This window comes from Carex rostrata, chromosome 17 (genome assembly GCF_964058835.1).
Source record: "Carex rostrata chromosome 17, lpCarRost1.2, whole genome shotgun sequence".
Lineage (NCBI taxonomy): Eukaryota > Viridiplantae > Streptophyta > Magnoliopsida > Poales > Cyperaceae > Carex > Carex rostrata.
This window is the reverse complement of record NC_135934.1, coordinates 2,021,491-2,048,213: the sequence shown is the minus strand read 5'-3', so window position 1 is coordinate 2,048,213 and position 26,723 is coordinate 2,021,491. Positions and strand designations below refer to the sequence as shown.

Here is a 26,723-nt window from a genome sequence, read left to right as displayed (position 1 = left end):
GGAAAACCACTTGCTATGTTTGATTTTGCAAAAGTGAACACTTGGAGCGAAGGACAAGTATCTAACACATAATTTTAAATTAATGATGAAAGGTCACACGTCCATTAAAATAATATTTTATTTGGAGTAACTAATTTAATGTTAAAACACACAGTAACTTGATTGTTTTCTTATTAGTGGACGTTTAAAAACAACTAGCTGTCTAGCTTACTGTTAAAGACAATTAATTAAGTATATGCATGTACAACATGTCAATTAAAATGGATACTTAATAGAGGACTCATTAGTCATTACATTTTTCCTTTTTAACTGTTGTTAGCTGGTTCCTTGCTTCCTAGGTATTATTGTTGGTCAATGCTCATTCTGAATTTATTATTGGCTGCCTTAGTTCTCTTGTGCTGCTATGACTTTTATTTTATGGATAATTGCTTATATGTTCATCGAAACTTCAAAATTACCTATTTGCCCATCAAAACTCAAAAACATTTCATTATTTCTTGTTTCATTTATTTAGAATAATTTTAACCACAAGCCACTTAATTCATCATGAGGTCGATAATGATGCCTGAAATTGCCCGGTAAACATTAAAAGCTCAAAAAGTCAACTGAGTTATTTCAAATTTTCCAAGATGGAGATTCATTGAAAAATATTCGGAATTTCGTGGTTGCTTTGCTTAAACAGTTATACCCATGCAATTAATGTGACAAAGGCATGAAAAGGAGAGATTTGACCGTAGAGAGGACCTCAAATTAGAATTGTATACTATCTTATCTGTGGACAATTTGATAGCTGCCATACAATATCTTAAATTGAAAAAAAAAAATGTCTGTTTGAGTTTTAAAAATTGCACAATTTAAGTAGTGTCTATTCAAGCATAGTCGCAAAATTCGCGAATTAAATCTGAATTAATTTCGAATAATTCATTTTTTTGTGATGTCGAACCGAACGCCAAATTATTCGATGGATTGAACTTTAACCAAATTAAACCCGAATAATTCATGAATTTTACAAATTTTCCCCGAATTTTACGAATTATTAGCGAATTTTTCCGAGAACATTTTTTTTCTCTTGCAGAATTGAGATCTCTGTTCTGGATAATTCTAAATCATTCTTAAATTATATCCGAATTATTCTCGAATCACAAATTTTTTAAAATCGTCAAACTGAACCCAAATAATTCATTTGTCACCGTGTATTCAAGAACCAGAGCTCGTGGATCACTATATATGGGAAATAAATCTGCTACGATTCCAACAAGAATTGTAGGACCCTCCCTTTTCAAATCTAACCATCAATATTTTAGAATACACGAATCTCAAAAACAGTTAATTTTCATGCACGAATCTCTAAATAAATGAGTGGTTGGATTTGGAAAAGCAGATTCCTAAGTTTCCTTAGAATCGTAGCAGATTTATTTCCTTATATATGTTGCAAATAATGATACAAACTCTCTTGGAAGCAAAAGCCAAGGGTCTTCAAAACCATCAAATCACAGACGTAACATTGGAGCTTATAATACTGGATAAACTTCTTTAGCCTTTATTTCTTGCACGCCTTCTCTTTCCTTAATCATATCCCTGGCATATTCCATATACCTACCCTACCAGTATTTGGTTCCTTCGTCAAGTACAATACGTGAAGACATGCTTCAACACTCAAAGAGCGTTACTTGTTGAACATTCTCTTCTTTTACTTGATCTTTTCTTTTCAAGTAAATATTTGTTGATTTATCATACGAACTGTATGAAACCGCTCAAATAGATGATAAATTTGAACGGGTTTCATATCATTTCCATGCCTAGGTGGATTATGCAATATTTTGCTAAATAGTCCATGCTTAACTAACATGTCTGAAATGTCAAGGCCTAAAACATTTTTTACATAAATACAATCCTCTCCAACTTCAAAGAAAAAAAGACCCAAAAAAACCTAAACTTTTTCTCACATCGGCCTAATCTACACACCTAAATTAACCACAAAATCTAACAATGCTCACACTAAGGCATCTCACGCATCGTGTGTATATATATTAATATAGCCTCATGCCTCAAGCTCTAATTTTAAACTATACATAAAGCAATTTCGGAGCAACGTCAAAGTCAGAGAAGAGCGCAACTAGCACACAACCAAGCTTAAAATTACCACCAAATTTAGAGCTATATATCCAAATCGACTCACAAAATGCATGCACTGTAAGATATCGATCAATTCTGATTCTGTTAGTTGCAAGATTACGGAGATAATTGCAGTGGCTGGTGAGCAAGGCGCTCCGAGATGTCAGTAAGAGACTTTAGGTTGCACTGGATCACCGCCTCGACAAAGTAGCATGTCTCGTCCTCAGTGTTGCCCTCTGGTACATCAACTGCAAATGACTCTATAACTGTCGTCCCTGGTCTTCCATCTTTGCAGTCAGGATGCACCGTTATAATGGACGAGTAATTCTGCATAAATTTATTTTTGTATTAGACAAAATATTATGAAGCAATAAGAGGAAAGGGAAAAAATTATAGAAAGAAACCAAACTTCAGTGAAGAAAACTAAAATATATAACATTGGAAACTAACAGGAAAAAGGGGTGATTCAAGGGGAACACACTGTACATTTTTTGCATCTTTTTATCTACGCACTCTAACATCAGACAACAATTTCTCTTATCCGAATTGCTGTGTAGTAACTTTACCAGTAAATGTAAATAAAACCATATCGGTCTGAGAAGCACAGGTAAAATATACCTTGAGTCTGTGGTCTCCGCCGACAATGCGGATACCCAGGATATGCTCAGTATCATCGAACTGCTCCAGTCGCTCAGTGGAGGTGGTAGCCGGTAACCCTGATTTCACATTGACCTCCCTTACACTGCCGATCTCCAACTCTCCTCCCATCATAACACACCTGCTCACAAATGGTTTGTACTTTTGTGGCTGATCAAAGCTCCTCACCAAGGACCACACCTACATTAGAGTAACAAAACCAATGTTAAAAGGCTATTTGAAAATTTTCCTCCTCACCAGTATATGTATTGCCAAATGATCAGCATGAATTATGTTAAGTGCTATGCTGAAACTAGTGCAGTAAAGTAAAAGGTATTTTTTTATTATGTTATTAAAGTTGACAATGGATAATGAAAATTGAAAACAGATGGAAAATAATACAAGCAGATACAATAATGAAAACAGATGGAAAATTATATATTGTTGATAATAAGTCAACTATACTTCTTCAGAAGATTGTGAGAAACAGCACACCTACTAGATAAGACCGCTTTAAGTAATTTATAATAAAATATTGATAAGACCCGACCAATTATCAAAATTAGTCTATGGAAAATAAGATATAGTCAGATAATATCCACATTAAGTTGTAAAAAAAAAAAAAATCCAATTTTAAGTTGCAAAAAATCCAATTTTCCTTCTATGCAACATGCTGTTACAACAATCCCTCAAAATATTTTGCCTATTAATTAAAAAAATACATACAAATACCGGATTTTGAAACAGCGTGTTCATAGGAGACTCACAAAAGGGATCTAAGAGAAACAACACGGACTTAGTTAATTAAACTAAGTTTATCAGCCAGTCCCCCTTCCTATTAATCCAAAAAGGAAAAGAGGATAGTGAGAGATGAACAGAGAAGCGAAAAATTGTGCTAAGCCGTAACAGATTTACACTCACAAGGTGAATCGGAGCCTGGATGTGCTTGACAAGGACCGACGTGCACTGGTTCTCTCTCGGCTCATGTCGATGCAGCCGTCTGACACTCTCCACGTCGATCGCCGGAGCTCTTCCGCTGCTGCCGAACACCTCCTCGTCCACCAATTTCCATCCTCTCGGATAACCTCCCCCATTAATTAGCCCAACCATCGCTCTTTCTGATTCTCTCTCGATCGCTTTTCTTCTCTTTCTTAGTATCTAATCTCCCTTTCTTCTTTTCTGTGTGTATTATAGTCTCCTCTGCTCTTAGTCTTATCTCTTATTTTTCTCTCTGTTTTGCAGCAGTGATGTGATGGGAGAAGGAAATAGAGAGAAGGGATCGCTTCGCTCGATCGAGGGCTTCTCTTTGCTTGCTTTACTTACCAGAAAAGGGCAGAAGGCCAACAGGCTACATATATATCGGCGTCTGAATCCCGTAAAGTAACTCAAATTTTAAGTTTGGATCAAAACCGTCCAATCAGAATCCAGGTCACATCGAACAGTCTGGATATAAAAACAAAATTTGAGTTACTGACTGGAATCCGAATTCAAAAGGGTCAAGAGAGTACAAAGATCACGAGGGGCGTGGGTCCCGCCGTCAGGTTAGTTGGTCTACGTTTACGAGTGGTAGATCTTTTTTGCTTTTTGTTTTTGAGAGAGAAAGCCCCTAGGCCTAGGCGTACGAGTGGATCGTTTACTAAAGCACCGACTTTGAGATATTTTGTCATGTCCAGCTGTTTCTTAGTAGGAAGCGTCGAAGCGTCGAAGCGGCGGGAGCTTGAGTTTACAATTTTTTATTTCCTCTTTATAGTCAAATCAACACTCACAAATGATTAAAATTAAATACTAATTAGGAATTTTAATAAATTAATTGAACTCCAGAGTCCTGATGTACAATTATAATATTTAATCTGTAAATACTGCTTTTAGGTTTTTTTTTTTCTTGCAACTCGTATTATTTATTTTTTTCAATTAAAATGTTTATTTTTATCTATGAATGATGACATAAGAATTATGTAAGAATTCGGTAGAGATTTCATATCTTACAAGAGAGAGGATTTAATTAAGAGTCCGTGCATTGTACTTTTTTTAAGAAAAAAAATAGGGCACTTTTGATAGTGACAGTTTTAATTTAAGCAATTGTATTTCAAATAAATTAATATACTTAATTAATACATCAAATATCAAAACAAAATTAATAATTTGATATAGGAAAGAAAATGTTCTCAGTGAGTCATGAACCAACTTTCTAAATATAAATAATTAAAGTGTCTCTTGATAAGATCAAGTAACTAAAGTTCTTATATATTATGTGATATATTTTTCGGGAAATGATCAGTTGTTATTTTGATCTCAACTGTTTAAATATTTTAATACGAAAATATTATTTTTTTTATTTGTAAATCTTAACGAATATCAACAGTTAGGATTGAAATAACAACAGATTTATTTTCTACTTTTTGATATATTAACGGTACAATATATTACCCAAATTCTTCTTAATGCTCTCTAAGAAAGAAAATATGAATTTAAAAAAAAAAAAATACTCTAACTGCTCCCCATTGGATGGTCAGCTTTTTTTTTTTTTGACAACTTTAGTTATACATTTGTCAATTTTACATCTCTAATTGATGCATGGCAGCTGTTTAAGTTTTGCAATCTAATCTGACAAAGTAGAATGCTTCTTTAAAGGAATCTAATCTGATCGATGTAACAACACGGAATCTGTAATAATCGTCTTAGCTCTTGTCGATCGTTTATACTTTTTAAAATTGATTATGTATCATACATTTCTCTACGCAATGCACATAATTTCTCTATAATTATAATATACTCATCAAGAATATGTGTCATATAATATACAGATTAGATGAAAATATTAATATCTTTAAAAAAAAAAAATTACCGCAGCAACGTGGGACGGTTAGAGAATTTAAAAAAAAAATTAAGTGAGAGGGGATATTTGTTATTTCTTTTTTCTTGGAGGACATTAATAAAAATTTTCGAAACATGAAATGGCATTAAACAAACTCGTCTTTTCTGTCGTGGGACCCGTCTTCAGTATCACCTAAGGTGATGCTCTTACTTGTTAAATTGTTCAACTCGTAGACCAAGTTCAAGTTCAAGAAGTTGAAAAATATCTTTCTGGATCCTCTATCTTATCTCAAGTTTTCATGCTATTTACAAAAATGTCTCGGCTTTGAAAACAGCCTGGCAAGAAAATTGACGGAGAAAATAAAAGGAACATTTTTCGTTTTATTAAACTGAAATATTTCTAATCTTCTGCATTTTCATAGTAATTGAATTAAACAATTATATTACATTTTCCCTTCGTAATTTACACAAGGCCACGGCCGGAAGTGATTCAGTGGTCTAAACAAAGAGCTTCTAGATGATAATGGCGAGTGGCAATTACGTAAATGCCTCGTTAGACGAGGCTCATAACCAACCGATAGTAGGGCTGTTCAAATGGTTGGTTGCGTTGAAACCGAACTAAAAAAAATCAAATCAATTTTTTTCGGTTTTCAAAAATATAATCGAATCGAGTTGATTGAACTTATAAACTAATTAAAAAACAAAGTAAATATATTAGTGCTATTATTAATGAAAATTAAACATGTTCATACATAAGTTGTTCAATTTCATACAAAATATGTAATTGTTGTAAAATATTTAAATTAAAATGAAAGAAATGAAGTAAGGATTGAATCAAATAAAGTATAAACCATACTCGAACCAATATAATTCGGTTGGTTCATTTTGGTCGGTTTTAAAAAGTCTAAACCGAGCTATTTAAACTGAAATAATTCAAAAATTCTACTGAAACTGATCCGTTTAAGCCGAAAAATCAAACCAATTAAACCAAAAAATTTCAGTTCGGTTTAAACCGAACAAACCGAACCGTTTGAAAAAATCAAACCAATTAAACTGAAAATTTTCGGTTCGGTTTAAACTGAACAAACCGAACCGTTTGAAACACCCCTAATAGCTTCGGACTCGATTTTAGAGAGGATTCGCCCAATAGTGTTTCTGTGTGTGCATATGTTTTAGTAAAATGGAGGTCGGTTACTGTAAAATAAAATAAAATGAAACATAAAAAGAAGGGAGGTCCTCAGGTCGGCCAGCTTGTACGAAGACTCCGGTCAAATCGATGATGGAGAATCAGCCACGTATGCTCCATTAATTGGATGGTCAAATAATAAAGAACCTGAAACAGTTCGGTGCGAAGGGGCCTTTTTGGAGATCTGATAAGGGACTACCAGTGGATCCCCTCATATTTTTCCACCGAGCAAACATATAGGAGAAGTGATAAATAATGTTCCGGAAGTTATTGTTAAAGTTCATTTTAAAGTTTGTCTGAAACCTATTGTGAAAATAATTATTTTTATGTATACATTTTAGTGTGTTAAAAAATATTATCTATGTATAAAAATTAAGAATTATCGCGCTTTAAAATTGAGAATCATTTTTTCTCACGTATTATTATTTTATAAGAATTCACTCTTATCTTGATCTAAAAAATCACTAAGAGTCTTCACTGTTGTTTTTACATTGCAAGTACATATTGATGCATATGAAAAATCAACTCTGCGCAAATTTTTAATCTATCATAAAGAATGAAGGATGTATAATTTTTAGTTTTTATAGGATTTATACATGATCGCTCTCGAAGATGAAAAAAAAGACCATTTGACAAAAAAAATATTAAGCATTTGACAACAAAATTTTATATTTTGTGAAATTTTTTTACTATTTATTAAGATGGTTTGAAAATCACTGTTTTTATTAAAAATATGCACCATTAAAAAAAAGCGATTTTCAAACCATCTTCATAAATTGTAAAAAATTCCAAAAAAATGTAAAAATTGGTCTCCAAGCACATTTTAATGTAGATTGAACATCTAACGGTTTGGATGGACTGTTTGGACTCTGAAAATCAGAAAACTGAGTCGTTTGTTTCAGGTCTAGGAAAAAAACATTTTGAGCTTAGCCACTCTCTATATGAGATTATAGATATATAATTGTTAAAATTATTGTTATGACCCAACATTAAAAGAAATAAAGCTTATCCCCATGTTTGGTTGTGGCCTAAAGCTAAGGAGGTCTAAATTGGTTATTCCAACTTAGGCCGGTCTAAATTATTCATGTTTGGTTGAGGCCTAAAGTTAAATCATAGCTTAAACTATTCCTTGTTTGGGTAGAGTTGGTGGAGGACTAAAGTTTTGGAAGCCTAAATTGATTAATTATTTATAATAAGATAATAATTATATGATATTAATATATTAATAATAACTGTAATATATTATTATAAAATTTATTTAATATATTAATAATATAAAATATTAATTAATATAAATAATATTTATTAATAATAAAATACTAATTATATAATTATAAATTAATAAAAAGATACTAATTATATAATCTTATTAAAATAATTATTTAATATATTAAAAATAAAAATATTAATTATATAATTATATATTAATAATAATTATTAATAATAAGATACTAATTATATAATATTAACATATCAATAACAACTATAATATATTATAATATTATTATAATAATTATTTAATATATTAACAATATAGCATATTAATTATATAATTACATATTAATAATAATTATGAATAACAAAATATTAATTATATAATATTAATATATTATAATATTATTATAATAATTATTTAATACATTAACAATATAACATATTAATTATATAGTTATATATCGTTAATAAGATACTAATTACACAATATTAATATATTAATAATAACTATAATATATTACAATATTATATAATAATTATTTAATATATTAACAATATAACATAATAATTATATAATTATTTATTAATAATAATTATTAATAGAAGGATATTAATTATATAATATTATTATAATAATTATTTAATATATTAATAATATAAGATATTAATTATATAATTATATACTAATAATAATTATTAATGATAATATACTAATTATATATAAATAAAATATTATTATAATCATTCAAGTTAGGCTACGAGGTGGAATAAAAATTAAACCACCATATGAGGTGGTTTAATTTAGGCCGGCCTAAAGATTGGCTTATGTCATCTTAGTCTGTCTCAATTAAGACACGTTTGGTGGAATAACAAGGCCTAAACTTCTTATTCCACCCTTTAGACCACAACCAAACATGGTGTATAGGTGCAAAGGTAAAGAATAAAAGATGTTCTAAGAATCTAAGCTAGACATGTATTCTCCATTGGATTCTTGAAATTCAGGTTGGAGCTCTGTATCATTTCCAATCAAAGCATATATTTTGTGTGACCTTCTCGATTTGGATAATACCAAATTATTAGCGACGTAAAGTAACAGTGGATTTTGTTAGATACACTGTTTCCAAAATTCCGTGGCACCTTATCCGTAGCTAAATATGTTGTTTATAATATAAACCATTGCCCAAGACTATATTTTATTACAACGACCTCGAAAATAAAAAAATAAGATCCATTGTCAAAATACTGTTCAACTGTTCAGTTTCTAATCATCCAATCATAAATTCATAATGCAACTTAAAGGAAATAATAATAGCTTCAATTAGACAGCAGAGCAGCTCGCTATAAAATAAATGCAAGAACATGTGAAGCTAAAAGACTAGAACTAGATACACTGTATCTCATAAGGAAAGATATTAAAATATTTGAGATATTTATCTGAAAAGTGAATAGAAAGTCATTATGGCCGGTTTTGGTCCCACTAATGAGTAGCATTTTGGACAAAGAGGTTAGCGTGGTCGGTCCACTTGATAATTGATTGATGTCACAATTTTTAAATTGAAATTGGGAAAATGAGATAAATATCTGATTCATTGTAACCACAATATTCGCCGACTGTAGTTTATCAATTATTTGTTCTTTGTGCCCCATACAAATTATGTTTCGAATATTAATTATCTATAATTAATTAAAATATCAAATAGTAAATTGTTGTTAAATCTTGTCTTAATTTGCACTTAGATTGTAGTTATTTTCTTTGGTGGCAGAACCACGTTGAGTTGAATCAGGAATAGACAGTTGTCTACCACTGAATTTTCAAGATTGAGTATAGACATGAGCATAATTAGACTGATGCCTACCTCCTAAAGAAAATTTTGTGTTCTCATCAACAACCGACACACTGAATTAATTAATTCACTACATGCAACTCGCTAATTGTAGCAAATGTTTTTCACCTATCTCTTGTAAAAATTCCAACGCCTCTGATTATTTTTTTCTCCTTAAAATTTTTTTTACTGTACTACTTTGCTATTAGTCACTTAAAAATATCTAACCTTTCAAAATGATTTTTGTTGATTCACAATTTCACATGAGATTATACGTGTTCCGTGCTACTCAGGTCGCAGCGTATTTTTATGTAACTTTTTTTTTTTGTGTATTTTGTTAGACCGTAGAAGAAACAAAAAAATGAAATATTTTTATTTTATATAAATCTTTTCTTGAATATTTATTTATACACAAAAAAATAAATTTCATTGGTATTGGAATGAACTGCTGAGATAAAACTTATTGTCGAAACATCAAAATCATTTCTAAAGTTAGAAACATTGAATTATCAAACAGAAGAGAAAGTTCGGGAAGCGCAAACAGATTTGAGTAATGACTGATTAGAGAATAACTAGTAACTAAATCTATAAATAAAATAAAAACTAAAATAAACTTGGAATCATAGTCACGCAGCTTACGTTTAATTCGCAAATTATTCGTAATTTATTCGATTTTTTGACGTTCCGAAACCAAATTCTGAATAAAACGTAGAAAAACGTATAATATATTTTATTCGTGAATAAAATGCGAGTCGTGAATTATTCACAATAAAAACACAAAATTTTATTTTTTATTATTTTTTGGATTTTTCTTCTTCTTTATTGTACCGAATTACATTCGAATTATACTTGAATCACAAATTTTTAACTCCGCTGAGTCGAATCTGAACTATTCATTTAACACTACTTTTGAAATTACACATGCGTGACATAACCCCAACAAAACAAAACATGTCCCTATCATGGTTTTCAGTTTTCACATGTGACATAATATCACTACTGCTACCGGGGTTTGGTAATTTGCAATTTCTTTCGCCAATAAAACTATGACATTTTGAAACACAAAACTGTCCTCATTAAGAAAAGCACACATCTAACTGGCAACCACATCACTTCCCAGTTCCCATCTTCGGTTTTTAACATCATATTTTAACATGATATTTACAAAAATGACATTGGATCTTGTCCAAATTATTTGAAAAAAATTTATCCAAAAGGAATCCAAACTATATGATACAATTTTTTTATTTTAATTAGTGACTTCAAATACTTACTAATAATTTTATTAATAAAAAATATATTTACAATAAATCAAATGAGTCTAATTCTTATGTCTGTTGTTTTATTAAATTTTTCAAACTATAATAATCTCCTAATTCTATTTATATTTGATAAATATAAATTATATACACATTTGATATATATTTTATCATAAAAACAACACCAAATAACATGTATTTTGAATAAAAAGTTATTATAATACACCTAGAATCAAGTTACTGCGTTTGTTTTGCTTTAGATTGCAGGAAATAGTGAAAAAGGAAGAAAAAGGCTCCCAGTGCGGACGCACTCAATCCAGTGCGGACGCACTCAATCCAGTGCGGACGCACTCAATCCAGTGTGGATGCACTCAGCGCTTAGCCGAATTTCCAGCATCTCAGACCTGCAGAAGAAAAGTCCGAGCGTAATGCGTCCGCATTCATCAGCCAGTGCGGGTCATCCATCCGCACTCAATACTTAGTCGATTTCAGGAACTTCGAAACAACACAGAAAAATCACCAATGCGGGTGATCCATCTGCACTCACCACTAGTGCGGATGCACTGGACCCGCATACAGCAAGAATTACACGGTTTGACAGTTTTTCTATTTCTGGCACACCAGGGACGCGTTTTTACAGCCAAACTTGGACATGGAAATCTGGGAAACAATCCAAAGACAGCACCCACTAACCCCACAATTATGCCTCTCTCTCTCTCTCACCCTTGGTGCATAGTCTTTTGCTATAAAAATGGGGGTTCATTTCCATTCAAGGACATTCATTCTCATCTCTCTCTCTCTCACCCTTGGTGCATGTCCATTTCCATAAAATACAGCGATAAATCTGTAGCAATTTTCGGAGTTCTAGAAGCTTTTCTACGAAGGAGAAGGAGAAGGAGAAGATCTTTTCAAGATTTCGACAAGTTTGAGGTTTTTAATTTGATAAAGGGTGTAATCATTTTCTTATTCCATTTCTTCTTATTTTTGTCAACTTTTGTAATGAATCTCTCCAAGAGAGAGTAGATCTCTCTCTAGGGGTTTAGGTCAATGCATAAGCTTGTTTAATTTTATCTTATTCGGTTATTTTTTTTTTGTTATAATTGTTTTATGGGATTTGATTGTTAATTTTTGAGATTTATCATTTGTGTTGATTACATAGTTAGTACTTGAAATCGATGTAGTCCCACTTTGGATTTGAAAGAACCAAAGTAGTTAGGATGAGAGAAGAGTACCAAATTATGAACGCAAATACCCTAGGTTTGGATTAGGATCTAACCAATTTGTAATCTAAGCCGGAACTACAAAAATTAAGGTTAGGAACTTGGTGAAGGACGTAACTGTGAAATCAAACCCTAATTAGGACATCTCAAATTGAATTGGATATTGGTATGAAGGACTTAATCGTGAAGTACCAATATTCGAGGAGAGGAGAGACTAACAAGAACTTATGGTCAAGGTAGCTAGGATGAAGGACGTAACTATGAAATCTGAATTACTTAGGCACGTTATTAATTCACGAAAGTGACCCTTAATGACATATTAGGTTAGAAACCTCATCAAATCATACATCAACTTAAACAAATACCGAATAGATGAAATTATCAAGGGATTGTAGACCGAATGCCCCTAGATCTTCTTAACTTGAAAGCAAACCAACCTTTCATTTCTTTGTTTTATTTTCATTTGTTGTTTTAAACTCCTTCCTTCAGGTATTGAACCCAAAATTAGGATTGATAGAACAAACCCCCCAATTTACTTTATTTGCACTTTACTTTCTTTCATTTTCTGAAATTTATTATTAAAATTTAGGCTAAGTATCTAAACATACTCCCTGTGGTTCGACACCCTAAGTACTACATTGATAGGTTGTGCGCTTGCATCCGATCTTTTTTTAAGTATTAAAGGTAATAAATTTAAAGGCATAAAGAGTATAAATCAAGCACAATTTCATAACTCCAAAATACTCATTTATATTCACTCTGAATTCTTCTAATATCTCAATCTCCATCTCTTTTTACAACCAAATTTAATTTTCTTTGACCGTTACTGCGCTCCACTGACCGAATCTATTCACCATCGGGTTCCGATTGAGATAAAGGTAGATCATTTATATTTTGAGCTCCGACAATACCGCGCTCTCAGCATCGATTTCTGTTCTCTCTTATTCTCGTATCCATTTGAAAAGATAGAACTAAGAGAGAGGAGAGATGTTGTGGTGGAAGTGAGAATTAGAAATGATGGTAGAAGGAGCACTGAGAGTGTGAGAGGAGCGATAGTGGACCATACAAATAATTTTGAACTTAATCAATTTAAACGAACTCGTAAATCTAAACTGTTCATCGAATTGATACTAACCAAATGATTTAGGCCGAACTTTAAATGTGACTGTTCCAAGCTCTTTGAATAAAAACCCACCAACAAAATGTTATCAGATCCAGTGCAGTACCTTATTGAGTACAATGAGATTTGAGTTGCCAGTTTTAATGTGGTACGAATCTCAAAACTCGAAATTTTCATTTTACCATTAAAAAAAGAATAAATAAAAAAATCACTAAAGTTTTGAAAATTGATTTTAATACGATTGCAATTCTAAGTTGCGGCCAACAATTTTTTTTTCTAAGTATAAAATACTGCAGCTAAATTTGATCCCAAATAATTTTGGTCAATGAAAATCCTCCATTTCAGTCAAAGCAAACAAGTTTAGTTAAAAAAAAAAGGATTTTGACTGCAACTTCAAGTTGCGGACACTCTATTTATGTCCGCAACTTCGAATTATATGATCGTGTCAAAATGAAAATTTTCAAATTTCATAATTATTTTATTTTTTATTTTTTTAATGGTAAAAATAAAAAATTTGGTCTCAAAACATAGGAAGCTGATATGAGTACCCGCGCTACAGTACCCGCACCTAAACTGCCATATATAACTGTTTGTGGGGACCAAACTGCCATAACTGCACTTCAGATCTATAACTTTTTTTTTAATATTAATAGTCAAATCTTGAAGTATGTAGTCCAAAGAACACAAGTATTTATATCTATATAGTAAACAATGTAAATGATAAATTAATTACTTTTAAATAATCGTACCCGCACCTATTTTTGAAATTTCTGACATCGTACCCGCACCTAAACTGCCATAATTGCTTGTGGGGACCGCAATCGTTCTAGATCTGTAACTTTTTTTTTAATATTAATAGTCAAATCTTGAAGTATGTAGTCCAAAGAACACAAGTATTTATATCTATATAGTAAACAATGTAAATGATAAATTAATTATTTTTAAATAATCGTACCCGCACCTATTTTTGAAATTTCTGACATCGTACCCGCACCTAAACTGCCATAATTGATTGTGGGGACTGCAATCGTTCTAGATCTATAACTTTTTTTTTTAATATTAATAGTCAAATCTTGAAGTATATAGTTCAAAGAACACAAGTATTTATATCTATATAGTAAACAATCTTGTAATTTTTACATAACTGCTTTGTGGGGATCTAAACTGTCATAATCTTGTAATTGGATCCATCCTCTTTTTACATATGATACTGAAAGTATCAATATCTAAGTATTGAAAGTATTTATATCTATGCACTGAAGTATTTATTTTTATGAGGTCAACTATTTTTGTTAGATAAATGTTGACGCGGAATTAGTGCTCAGGCTTCGAAAGGATGCTGCTAGAATTTTAGAATAATAATTAGTTGAGACTATATAATATCTTTTTAGAATAATAATTAGTGGATAGAATATAATTAGTGGAGACCATAATACATTATTCCTCAAAATGCAATTACTGTAGCACGGGTACTGTGCAGATACTGTAGCGCGAGTACAAAATAATTATTCCAAAACATATACCCTATATCTAAATAGGCACCGTATTACCTCTTGGCTAGGTTAGAAATACCGTACTACGTCCAGTACCTTGGGACCTCTTGGCTCTTGGCTCCCGAAAATTACAAAATTACATCAATTTTTTTTTTGAGACAATAAAAATTACATCAATTGAAAGCCCCGTCCTATTACCTCTTTTTTTTTTTTAAACCTGATAGTGGCTATCAGGTTTGATTACATCAATTCGTAAGTAAATAAATTAATTACAGCAAAACAACAAGCAAATCTATCTCAAACAATAAAATCTCAGCAATATCCTTCATGGCATGTTCTGCTGCCCATCTTGGATCCATGTTACTTCCTTCAATTAAAGATTGCATTCCATGATTTTTCAGCTGTTTCTTGCACTGTATGACCTGGTTGCATGATATCACATCCAAGCATAATATATGTAATCTTGACCAGAACCGCTGTGCATACTCGCATTGAAAGAAAATGTGCAAGGCTGTCTCTAGCTAGAGGGCATGACAGGCATTTTTCGCAACGCAAATCACAATGCATGCCTCGTCGATCCGTAACATCATGTGTTAATAATTTCCCCCGTAGGCACAAAAAAACAAACACCCGTACCGATGGTGGTATTTTAAGGTGCCAAGTAATTAAATTCAAATCTCCATTTTGCAGAATAACCCAAAATGATTTAGCAGAATACTCCCCATTACTAGTCCACTACCAGTCTACCACAGTATTTGATCTGGAGCTCCAACTGATATGGAATCCGTACTATGCAGCCCATTTGCAATGGAAGAGGGGGCTGTCCGATGGCCATCGGACTACTTTTGTGTTCAATGAGTTCTCTCATCGTCAGATCTGCTTTAGAATTCGTGCGTACGGATTTTAAAGCAAACGCGAAATTGCGGGCATGAATCCTAAAACAGATTCGACGGTAAAGAGAACCCATCGAACACAAAAGTGGTCCGATGGGCGTCGGACACCCCCCTCTCCCATTTGCAATTGCCCTATGTAATGATCCATAACATCATGTGATATGGAATCCGTACTATGCAGCCCATTCGATCTCATTTTGGTTTGATGCCTGTACTTTCCGTCCTATTACCTCTCGGCTCCTGAAATTTTTATTAATAGCATAACCCAAAAAAGGATAAATCAAAACACTCTAGATTTGACGGATTTCCATATTACTCGGGCCCAATCTGCGACCCATTTATGAGGGATCGCATATTGATTTAGAGGTTCTCAAAATTTAAATATATTCAATATTACAGTGCATTTTTTTGTGTTTTTGGAGACCTCTAAGCGAATCTTCACCCCCCCCCCCCCCAATAAATGGGCCACAGATTGGCTGTACGGCTCGGATAAATATGAAAATCCCTTAAATCTAGGGTGTTTTAGTTTATCTTTTTTTTTTTATGCTGCAAATAAAAATTTGAGTCTTGGCTCGGCTATGAATATTGTACTGGGTTCGATACCTGAGAGAATAGAATATTTACATCACTGCAATTCAAATTAATTTCTAAATATCTGTTAAGTGCTTTTTAGAAATTAAGATCTCTAAAATTTATACTTTCACATCACTAAAATTAATTTTAAAATTTTTATTAAGTCATGTCAGCAATAAATTAAAAAAGGAGAAATAATTTTAGCCAATCATTTGACTAGTGTGGAGTTTATAAACAATTTCTTAATAAGAAACTTTTATACATGGTTTCTAAATAAGAAAGTCCTTTTTAATTTCTAAAACTGGATTAAAAACTATCACATCATATTAGAAACTTTAATAATATAACATATGTAAATGCTCTAAACTATACAAAGATTACATTGCGTCAATTGAAAACCCATTAAAAAAGCAAGATGAGTAATTTTTAGAAATATTTTCCCTTTTCAATTGGACTTTATTTTATTACACATTTTAGCGTGTAATAGAACTTGGGTAAACTGTAAACCTATGTTTATTAAGTTTTTTGGTTAACTTTCCACATTGAATCTAAACTTTTAAAATTTATCTGAGTGATGTGTTTATATTAAAATTGTTAGAATTAATTTAGTATAAAATAAAATCTTAAAAATAAATTATAATTAAAATTGTAGACTGGTTGTAAGTCAAATTGATTCATAATTGTTGACCGTCTGAATTTATATTAAATTAATTTAAAAATTAAAAAGATTACCCGTAAATGCATCATGTAGCAGATCGATGTAACGATTTATATTTTTCAGATTTTTTTTATCTGCACTATTTTTAAAGCTAAAAAATTTATAATTGTGTGATTATTTTCATTCAAGACAGAAAAAGTTTCGGAACAAGATAAAATTTTAGCATTGCAAGTTTTTTTTTATCTGACGAAATACCAGCGATGGTACCACTTTTATATTAGAATTAAAAAAAATAGAATTTGACCAGTATTTTATTTGCATAGCGGAATATGCTAATTTTGTTAGCATTCTGTCAGGTCTAAAATAATTTATTTTTGAAAAAAGTGTTACAGATAAAATATTCTGTAGCTTTATAACCATATAAGAAACAGATATGAAAACAAGCCAACAAGAAAATATTAGAATACGCCAAAAAAAATGGTTACGCGCACATGGAAGAACGTAAAGGCCTAATTTTCAGCTTGAATTGTATTTTGACTAAGAAAATTTAATAATTTTTTAGGGAAATTAATGGACATAGGCGCAAAATAAACCATAGCCTTGCACTTAAAGGGGCAAAACATTAATTTCATTCCTCACGGAGGCCTAAAAGAAATATTAATAATTACAGCCCATCAATATATCCGGCCCATGGGCCTTCATATTCACACAATTATGTAAATTAGTCTCAATCCACTTCGGTCTACATGGGTCCGTTTGATGTGTGAAAAAAATTCAAGAAAATATGAGAATTTTTTTTTCTAGTGTCTATATTTTTTTTTGTGATTATTCAGCTAAAATTTTTTAGAGAGAATAATCATGCAGATAAATATACAGCTTTTAATCATTTATTTTATTACAACAAATAAAATAACATGTTTATACAAAAAATGCCCCCACATCTCTGTATTAAATTTCAATATAAACATTGAGGAAAAATAATCCTTGTTTTCTATATATTGTATTATGTTTTCTACCTTCACTTCACTTGTCAATTTAAACATTGAGGAAAAATAATCCTTGTTTTGGGTGTTCGGTGGGGATTCGTATCTTCTCATATACTTTAGAGTATTACTCTCACTTTACGGTTTGAGATTAAATCTCAATCGGTTTGAGATTTGAACTAGCACAGGGACAGTATTATTGGGTTTTGAGATTCGTGACAAGTTAAAATGAACGGTTCAGATCTACTAATTGTAAAAGATTCTCTTATCATGTAATGGAGAGGATGTGAACTCGTTCGCTAGAGGGTAGAAAAGTGTGGGGAGTCTTTAAACTTGCCGAACAAGTATTTTTTATTAAAATTTAAAATTACCTTTTTAGTTCTTTTGTTGTCCACTATTTAAATTTAATTCAAAATTTTAAATCGTGATTCTGCATAGCTTAATCATTTTTTTCCACCTTAAGATTTTTTCAGAAAATGATTCTTTAACTTTCGGATTGAATAAGTTCTTCTTAGTATAGTTTAAAATTTAATATTGTGATCCATGTCAAACACCCTTATGAGAAGTTTTAATTCAGTTTAAAGAATCAATGTTCGCCTGGATTAAGAGAGATTAAAACCTAAAATATAAGTATCAGCCCAAGCACTTATGAATCTGTATCAGCTCAGGTACCTGAGTTGCAAGTTATAAATTTGGACCATGTCCTGTTCGGCGTACCGTAGGAATGGGTGTGAGCATAGAAAAAGTGAAAATTTGAACTGCTTTTACTGAATTTTTTTTCCCCACGGAAACAGTAATGCGGTCAAACAGAACCTTAACGTGGCATGAATCCCAAAGCATATTTCTACAGTCTTAATAAGCTCTGACGCGAACTCTGCACTTATATATTGATAAACTAAACTTACTTACAGTACATGTTCGCCACTACCTCTTTAAATATTTAGGAACCTTTTTTTTGTATGTTATTATAAGGAACATTTTCGCTTTCGGTTCGTAAACAGTGCACAAGTAAAAATCTTATACAATTTTTTGTGAACCATGCATAAATTCGAATCGGGGCAATGTTGGACGTGTGATGCTCTCTGATGGTAGAACCATGCATAGGTTGTTCTTAACCTCACCAAATCTCTGTGTGAACTTAACTTAGAAATCGATCAATTGGTTTCAAACAACTCATCCAAGCCGTTGAAACCGATCTAATTCACGAGTGATGCGTTTACATGTCAAATTTATAAATTATTGAACTAATTTAGTATAAAGTCGAGCGGTAAAAAAAAAAGATGATTTATAAGTTAATTTTATTGCGTTCATTCATTTTTTTTACCGCTCGATTATATAATAACTTAATTCAAAAGTTTGATATATAAACAGATCACTTGTGAAGTAGATCAATTTCAACGGTTTGGATGAGTCGTTTGAAGTCAAAGTTCATAAAAAGATATAATTAGCTTAAGAACACTCTAATTCTCATATATATATTTATTTTTTGAATAATAGTCCGAAATAAGACCAAGTCTACCTTCTTCAACCGGAACATAAAAGCATTTTTATTTGAAATGTTGTATGCTTTTCATATTATTTAGGGGCATATGTGATTTTCTGTTCTAGAAAAATGAAAACAACCGAGTCATACTCATATACACGGGAAGATCCAATCACTGTAGGCCACGTGGAAAAGATTTAATCGGAATCATTTCTCTCCGTAGCAATCTGGTGCAGTTAGCAACAGGAAACTCAGCGCCGCAATAGACTAACAGAGCGAGGTCCATGGCTGAGATCTTGCCACGTGTACAGAACTAATCGGAGGAGCGTGGCAGCCACGAGGGCCGTCCATCGTGATGGCAAAATGCCACTGGTGGGACTAAGAGATCTTTTGAAATATTTGGTGAAAACAGGGCTCCGTTTGGCCTTTTCTTTTTACATTTCAAGGCTATGGAAAATTGGAGAAATTAAAATTCCGTGTTCATGATTTGATGAGTATTCTATTATAATTGATTTTTTGTTGTCAAATAATTAAGTGTTTAATTGGAAATTATAAATTAAAAATGCACGATTAAATATGTTGTTAAATGTCGATTAAATATTTTCAATAAACATAGATGTCTTATAAATTGTCTAAATTATATGTATATAACTAATTAAAAATTTTGGCTTTCTTTTTTATAGCCATCAAGTGATAAAAGAACTCAGTGCTCTAAATAACGTGTTATAGCATTTTCGGACATTAAACGGTAAGCTATAGGATAAAAGTGCACTATTTTAGTTATGACCGTTATAGCGTGTAGTTCAATAGCGCATTGATCGCAATTGCAAATACTTTTATTTCAAGGTCTCTTTGCAAATTTCTTTTAAAGATCTTTTAAAAACTCATATTATTTTTGCTTCTAAATAGAAAAATGTATATAGTAGTTATCACATGATGCTTAAGTTATTTTGAAAAAGAAAAAAAAATTAGTTTATGTCATGATGCTTAAATAGGGGTGTAAACGGATACGGATAATCCGCTCCGTATCCGGATTAAACGGATACGGACAATTGCGGATACAGATACATACGATTTTATATGGTGAAAAAATGACAGTTGCGGATAATTTCATGAAAGTGAATATCCGTATCCGTATCCTCAATTATCCGGATCCGAAATTACTCCCAACTAGCTTTAACTTTACATCTCTAGATAGAAGTTGTTATAGATTATCCCATATTCATTTCAGTCTTAATTAGTTGTGGTATAAATGATAATACGATATGATTTTCAATTTAATCTTTTTTTTGTTGCTGATGATGCTACAATAACGCAATTTTTTGTCCTTTTTATCTCCATTTCTTCATTTTTTTATTCAAGATTTTAGTCTGTGAATGTAGTATGTTTTTAGTCTCTGTTAAATTGGTTTTAGTCACTGTTTTAAGACAACAAGTCACTTTTTTGTATCTTAAAGTGCATAACTCAATTATTCGTTTCGTATCCATATTCAAATCCATATCTGTTGATTATCCGCTCCGTATCCATTTAACGCGGATATGATTTTAAATTTTGATATTTGTTTACTATCCATATCCGCTCATTGGAAAACGGATACGGATATGGTATTAGCATCATCCGCTCCGTTTACACTCTTATGCTTAAGTTATTTTGAATAAAAAAAAAAGTTTATGATATTACTAGAGATATTTTGAATGAGAATTTGAATTTTGCACTGGTTGAATATTAATATTATAATTTCTTAATCAATTTGGTGTTACTTATTGCTCTATGAGACTTTAGATAATGTTAATAATCAGTAGAATTATATAATATACTTTTTGAAAAAAAGAAGAAGCATAGCTTTCGCTATAGCTACGCCATTCGTGATAGTTTTAACCTTCTCGTAATGATGCGATAATCGCTATTTAGAACCATGAAAAAAATCATGTATTTGGTCTATCAATTTTTGTTTGGTCTTTAATGCATACTGAAAATAATCGAAATGATATTATTATTCTTTGCAAGTTTTGTTTTTATTATTTTATTTTCAACGATTAAGCATAAAAAACTTTGGTTTTTTTTTTTTATCCAGCCTCTCATATTTTCCTTATTTTTGGCAATTTCATTCTTCTTATTGCTGCGCGACAAAGACTTCTAAACAGCAATAAAAAGAAAATATCAGAAATTAAAATTATTGGAAACAAAAAGTGGTCTATCCATATCAAAATGATTTTCTCTCAAATCCATATCAAAATGATATCTTTACACATTTATCAACAAAAATATGTTTCATCCACAAAAGAAAGAATATAATGAGACGACTTATTGAGTCAAATGATTGATTTGTGGTGGAATTATTCCAAAGCAATCATTTTCCGAAGGAACGCTTTTCCGGATGTTTTTTGTTTTTAATTTACTACCGATGAAGATTAGATAGCGACTTTGATATTGTAAATTATAATTGCATTATTAGTTAGGCACAGTAAATTTTGGAGTACTGATGGGGACAAGGGACTATACATTAATGTCTCGTTTGGATTTAAATCCATTGTTACATGGGATCTGGCTCTGCTGCTCTTCAAATAGGAGAGCAAGACTCTGTTATTCAAAATTTAACTGTTAAATTTTTTCATGCACAATTCTCAACACAGATGAACGGTTGAATTTTGAATAACAGGACCCTGCTCTCCTATTTAGAGAGCAACGGAGTTGGTTACTGTTACATTATGAGTAACTTATTACTAGCACAGATTTTAATAGAGCCCTTTGCATTATTAATCCGTATCACCCCAGGTACCTAACATGCAAGTAGTGAATCAGAGTCATTCATTTCAATTGGCACGAATCTCAAAGCAGACCCCCACAACCTCAACAGTTACCGGATTGAGTTTGGCCCGAATAGAATTAATTTGGACCGTCCAATTTTTTCAATTGCACCTCAGGTACCTGAGGGGACACAGACTCTTGTATTATAGGCATGAATAGAATTGATCTGATTCCAGACTGAACAGTTTGGAGCTTGACTCAAACAACGCGTTAACGCAAAGGATGTGGACTCGAGTATAACTGAGTGTTTACTCTAATATCTGTTCATCATTATATCTATATTAAAATGTGTTTGGAGATCAAATTTAACATTTTTTTAATTAGTTTTACTATTTATTAAGTATTTTACAAAACTGTTATTTTTCGATGATCCATAATTGTCTAAAAACAACATTTTTGTAAAATACTTGATAAATAGTAAAAAAAAATATATAATTTGATCTCGAAACACATTTTAATATAGAGATCATGTTTAACGGTTTGAGTTGACTGTTTAGATTTTGAAAATCACAAAATCAAATTGTTATAAGATGTTGTAACTTTCAAATGTTGTGAGTGGATCCCTCCTCTTAAACATGATGTTTCGACTAACATATAACTAAGTTTAATTAATAATTATATACTAGACTAAAACTATTTACTGTTAACAAATATTTTCTAATTTTGGTTGTTAATATATTTACGGTTTTTCCTTCTTTATTGTGTTGTACAATGCCTTGTAATTTTATTTTCATTGTTAATTTGAAACAAAACACTCTTTTCTAAGATGATGATTTGGAAAACCTGAAAATTTTTATGATGCTTAATTGATTTGAAAGTTGTGTTTTATTATCTTTTGCATTTGATTTGATTTTCTTCTGTATTTTATCTTGTATTATTATTTAGTTTAGTGATTTGAGCTCGTTCCCCTAGGTGATAGCTAGCTACACCAACTAGTTAGATATTGAGAGTTGATCAATTAGGGTTAAGGTACATGAATCTTGATCAAGAGTTGAGATCCGAAAAGAAAATGCCCTTTGGTTCCATTTAGGAGTCTTGAGATCTACAGATAGAGGAACATCATGTTCTCTTACCTCTTTTTTGATAGCTTCTCTCAAGCTTTCAAAAAAGAGGTAAGAGAACATGATGTTCGTCTGTAGATATCAAGACAAATGAAAAAAATCTTAGTTATTTCAACTATAAACAGGGGCGGACCCAGCATAGACCAGGGGGGTAGCTGTTCCCCTCCCCCTGGATTTTGAGTTTTAGTGGTGATTTATCAATACTGATCGACTTTGCCTCCTCTGAAATTTTTTTTGCCCCCGTCTGAGTGTTTGATTTGTAATTCGGATAAAATTTAGTGTTAAAATCAAAATAAATTTCTTGAATTATGATTGATAATTAGAATTTTAAGTTAAAACATTAGAAATAACAAGTCAGAGCATTGAAAAATATAAGTCAAAGTATTGTTTTTTTTTATCGAGTACTCAATTAGTTAATGAGTTTAAATCCGATAAACTATTTAAACCCAATTCGATACCCCCTGACAAAAATCCTAGCTCCGCCTCTGACTACAAAGTGTGCACTTAAATCACTTTATACTAGTTAATTAGACTAATCATTGAATTCATTGTATTTAATTAGGATAAAGTTAGAGTATCATCTGTCAACCAATTCTTAGTTAGATAAGATATCGTGACACCAAAGTGAATATAAAGTGCTAATTCAGGATAAGAATTAAGAAACCTTCGTATTCATAAAAAAAGGACCCAGTCAAGACGAATATGACACTGATAATAATGCCGCATGCGCTCCACCGAATTACAACAACTGATTATTTGATCGAATTGATTAGAAATGACGGAAAGTGAGAACCCTATGACCTTTAATTCTCTAGATTTATTTTGATCAAAACTTTTTCATAATAAACATATTTGTTTAAAGAGAAGTGTTAAAATTTCTCTATTATGCTTTCATTTTTAAGAACTTTAATAACTCAAAAGGTCAAAATAAAACCGTTAGATATGATCAACATCATTTTATCTATACACGTGTAAAAAATTATGACATTATAATTTTTTTTTGGTTTTCATCAAGAGTTTGTAAAAACGTACTAATGTTAATAATTTCTAGACGTTGATTTTTCAACTGATTGATTCACACAAAAACATAGTTGAAATGTGATTTTTTATGAGCACGTATAGAAAATAACATAGATCACATCTAACGGTTTTATTTTAATGTTTGTAATTTTAATTTTAATTTATTAACGCTTTTAAAAATAAAAACATAGTGGAGACACAAAAAATGGAGGTATTTGAACCCTTAAAATACTGAAACAGAAATCTTAAAATTTCTTAATTGTTAACTATCGACGGTCAAATATTTGTTTAATTCCGAGTCTTTATATTTTCCTTTTGGTTCTCTTTATAATTGTGCAATTTGACATAACGATGCAATGATCCATACAAGTTTACAACAAAACGGTCCTCTCTCTTTTGTCTTCTTCTCTATTTTTTTTAAACATTTGCAAAAATGATTCGGTTTAAGTCTTCGATGAACATAAAATTTTTCTATAAAACCGTATTCTCTTGACGATTGAAATATCATAATCAATTTTAAGAATCGCAACTAAGCATACAAATTTATCAAAAAAAAAATGTTGTTTTGAGAAATAGGCACATCAAGAAATTTTCTTTTCTAATTTATTTTAAAAATTATATAGCACAAGTTCTATGGGATAGAAAATTTGAACAGTTTTGACTACATACAGCGCAACAATACTATATATCGTTGTTATAATTTTATGGTCCGTATACTGCATGATGTCAAAACTGTTCTGTTCAAATCTTTACTCTCAGTGGCGTGTGCGCGTGCCAAATTGGCGAAGGTTATTTGAAACTGTATATGGAATTTTTTTTATAAACCATAAATAAATAAATGAATTTTACGGAACCAACACGATTTTTTTTTTTTTTTTGAAAAATCACAAGTACCGAACGGACTGTCCGGTCTCAAAATTCCTTTTTCTCAGACCATTCGGTCTCAATCAATTTTTTTTTTTTTATAAAACAGAAATTTTTTTATTTTTTTTATTTTTTGTATTAAAATATTAGAAATGTTGAATATATTTCTTCGAAAATAGATGAAATACAATATAATTTGATTGATTAGAAAGACTGCAACAAATAACCCCGATCAATATTTTTCAGGTCGGGTTTTTCGAGGCTGTAAGAAAAATTAATATATTTCTTTATGTGTTATTGGAAAAAAAATAAAAATTCTTAGATTCTGAGTTATCGATCCCGGTTCAAAAGTCACTTCTAGGTAATCCAAAAAATATTATGATCCTTCTAGTACATTTAATTTATGAAAAGTTATATCTATTTTTGAAAAAGAATAAAAACTTTAAGTTATTTAATAATTGTTATTTAAAAAAATTCTCAAAATAGATACAACTTTTTATAAATTAAATGTCTTAGAAGGATCACAATATTTTCTAGATTACCTAGAAGTGACTTTTGAACCGGAATCAATAACTCAGAATCTAAGCATTTTTATTTTTGTTTCCAATAACACATAAAGAAATATATTAATTTTTCTTACAGCCGCGAAAAACCCGACCTGAAAAATATTGATCCGGGTTATTTGTTGCAGTCTTTCTAATAATTCAAATTATATTATATTTCATCTATTTTCAAAAAAATATATTCAACATTTCTAATATTTTAATACAAAAAATAAAAAAATTTAAAAAATTTCTGTTTTATAAAAAAAAAATTGATTGAGACCGAACGATCCGTTCGGTACTTGCAGTTTTTCAAAAAAAAAAAAAGATCATGTTGGTTCCGTAAAATTCATTTATTTATTTATGGTTTATAAAAAAAGTTCGATATGCACAGCATAATTCTTGGAAAGCGGGCAACGATCTCTTTGTCAGGCGATAATTACAGATTACAGTGGCCCCAAATTCCACTGCTTGTTTGATCCAATTGGAGAGAACAAGATGTCAACTTTTGGGATTTGAGCCATTCTTTCGCCAGTGGTCCATTAAATTAATACAATACTCCCAAATCTACACTGGACCCACCAACCTCATCTAGCGGGGACCATCATAAGGTTCTCTCTCCAGTCTAATAGAAAAAATAGACACCATTTATAGACAAGATACACAGACGGCTATAATGTAATGGACAGGACATATCCAGTTTTAAATAACTTGAGTGAAACCCCAAATTGCCCGGAATGAGATCAGTTTATCTTGTCTAAAGTGTCCAATTTATTTAAAAATATTGCTAATTTAATGTAAATTTTGAACGCGCAATTTTCTCTACAACGGCAGTTATTCATTCAAGTTCCATACTTCTTTGCTCACTCAAAATAAAAAAAAAGTTTCATACTTTTTTATCAATTCAGCTCGTTATTTGTTGGTGCGAGTGCAAATAACAACTTTTGTCTTTTTGTA

General features: G+C 31.1%; 1 protein-coding gene across 1 annotated transcript; it reads right to left on the bottom strand.

The window, feature by feature from the left end:
* Positions 1–1,806: 1,806 nt before the first annotated feature.
* On the bottom strand, positions 1,807–4,072 carry LOC144567959 (abscisic acid receptor PYL9-like). The gene is made up of 3 exons (XM_078318159.1): positions 3,673–4,072; positions 2,734–2,952; positions 1,807–2,442 (listed from the first exon to the last, which is right to left on the bottom strand). Exons 1-3 carry the CDS (start codon positions 3,859–3,861, stop codon positions 2,233–2,235), a joined length of 618 nt encoding a protein of 205 aa, XP_078174285.1. The 5' UTR covers positions 3,862–4,072; the 3' UTR covers positions 1,807–2,232.
* Between the last annotated feature and the right edge of the window lie 22,651 nt (positions 4,073–26,723).

Excerpts from the sequence above, each read along its gene's own strand:
- LOC144567959 (XM_078318159.1), bottom strand. The coding sequence starts at position 3,861 with ATGGTTGGGCTAATTAATGGGGGAGGTTATCCGAGAGGATGGAAATTG. Across the intron at positions 2,953-3,672 it reads TCCAGGCTCCGATTCACCTT|GTGTGGTCCTTGGTGAGGAG; the intron begins GTGAGTGTAAAT and ends ACTCTAATGTAG. Across the intron at positions 2,443-2,733 it reads GCGGAGACCACAGACTCAAG|AATTACTCGTCCATTATAAC; the intron begins GTATATTTTACC and ends AAATTTATGCAG.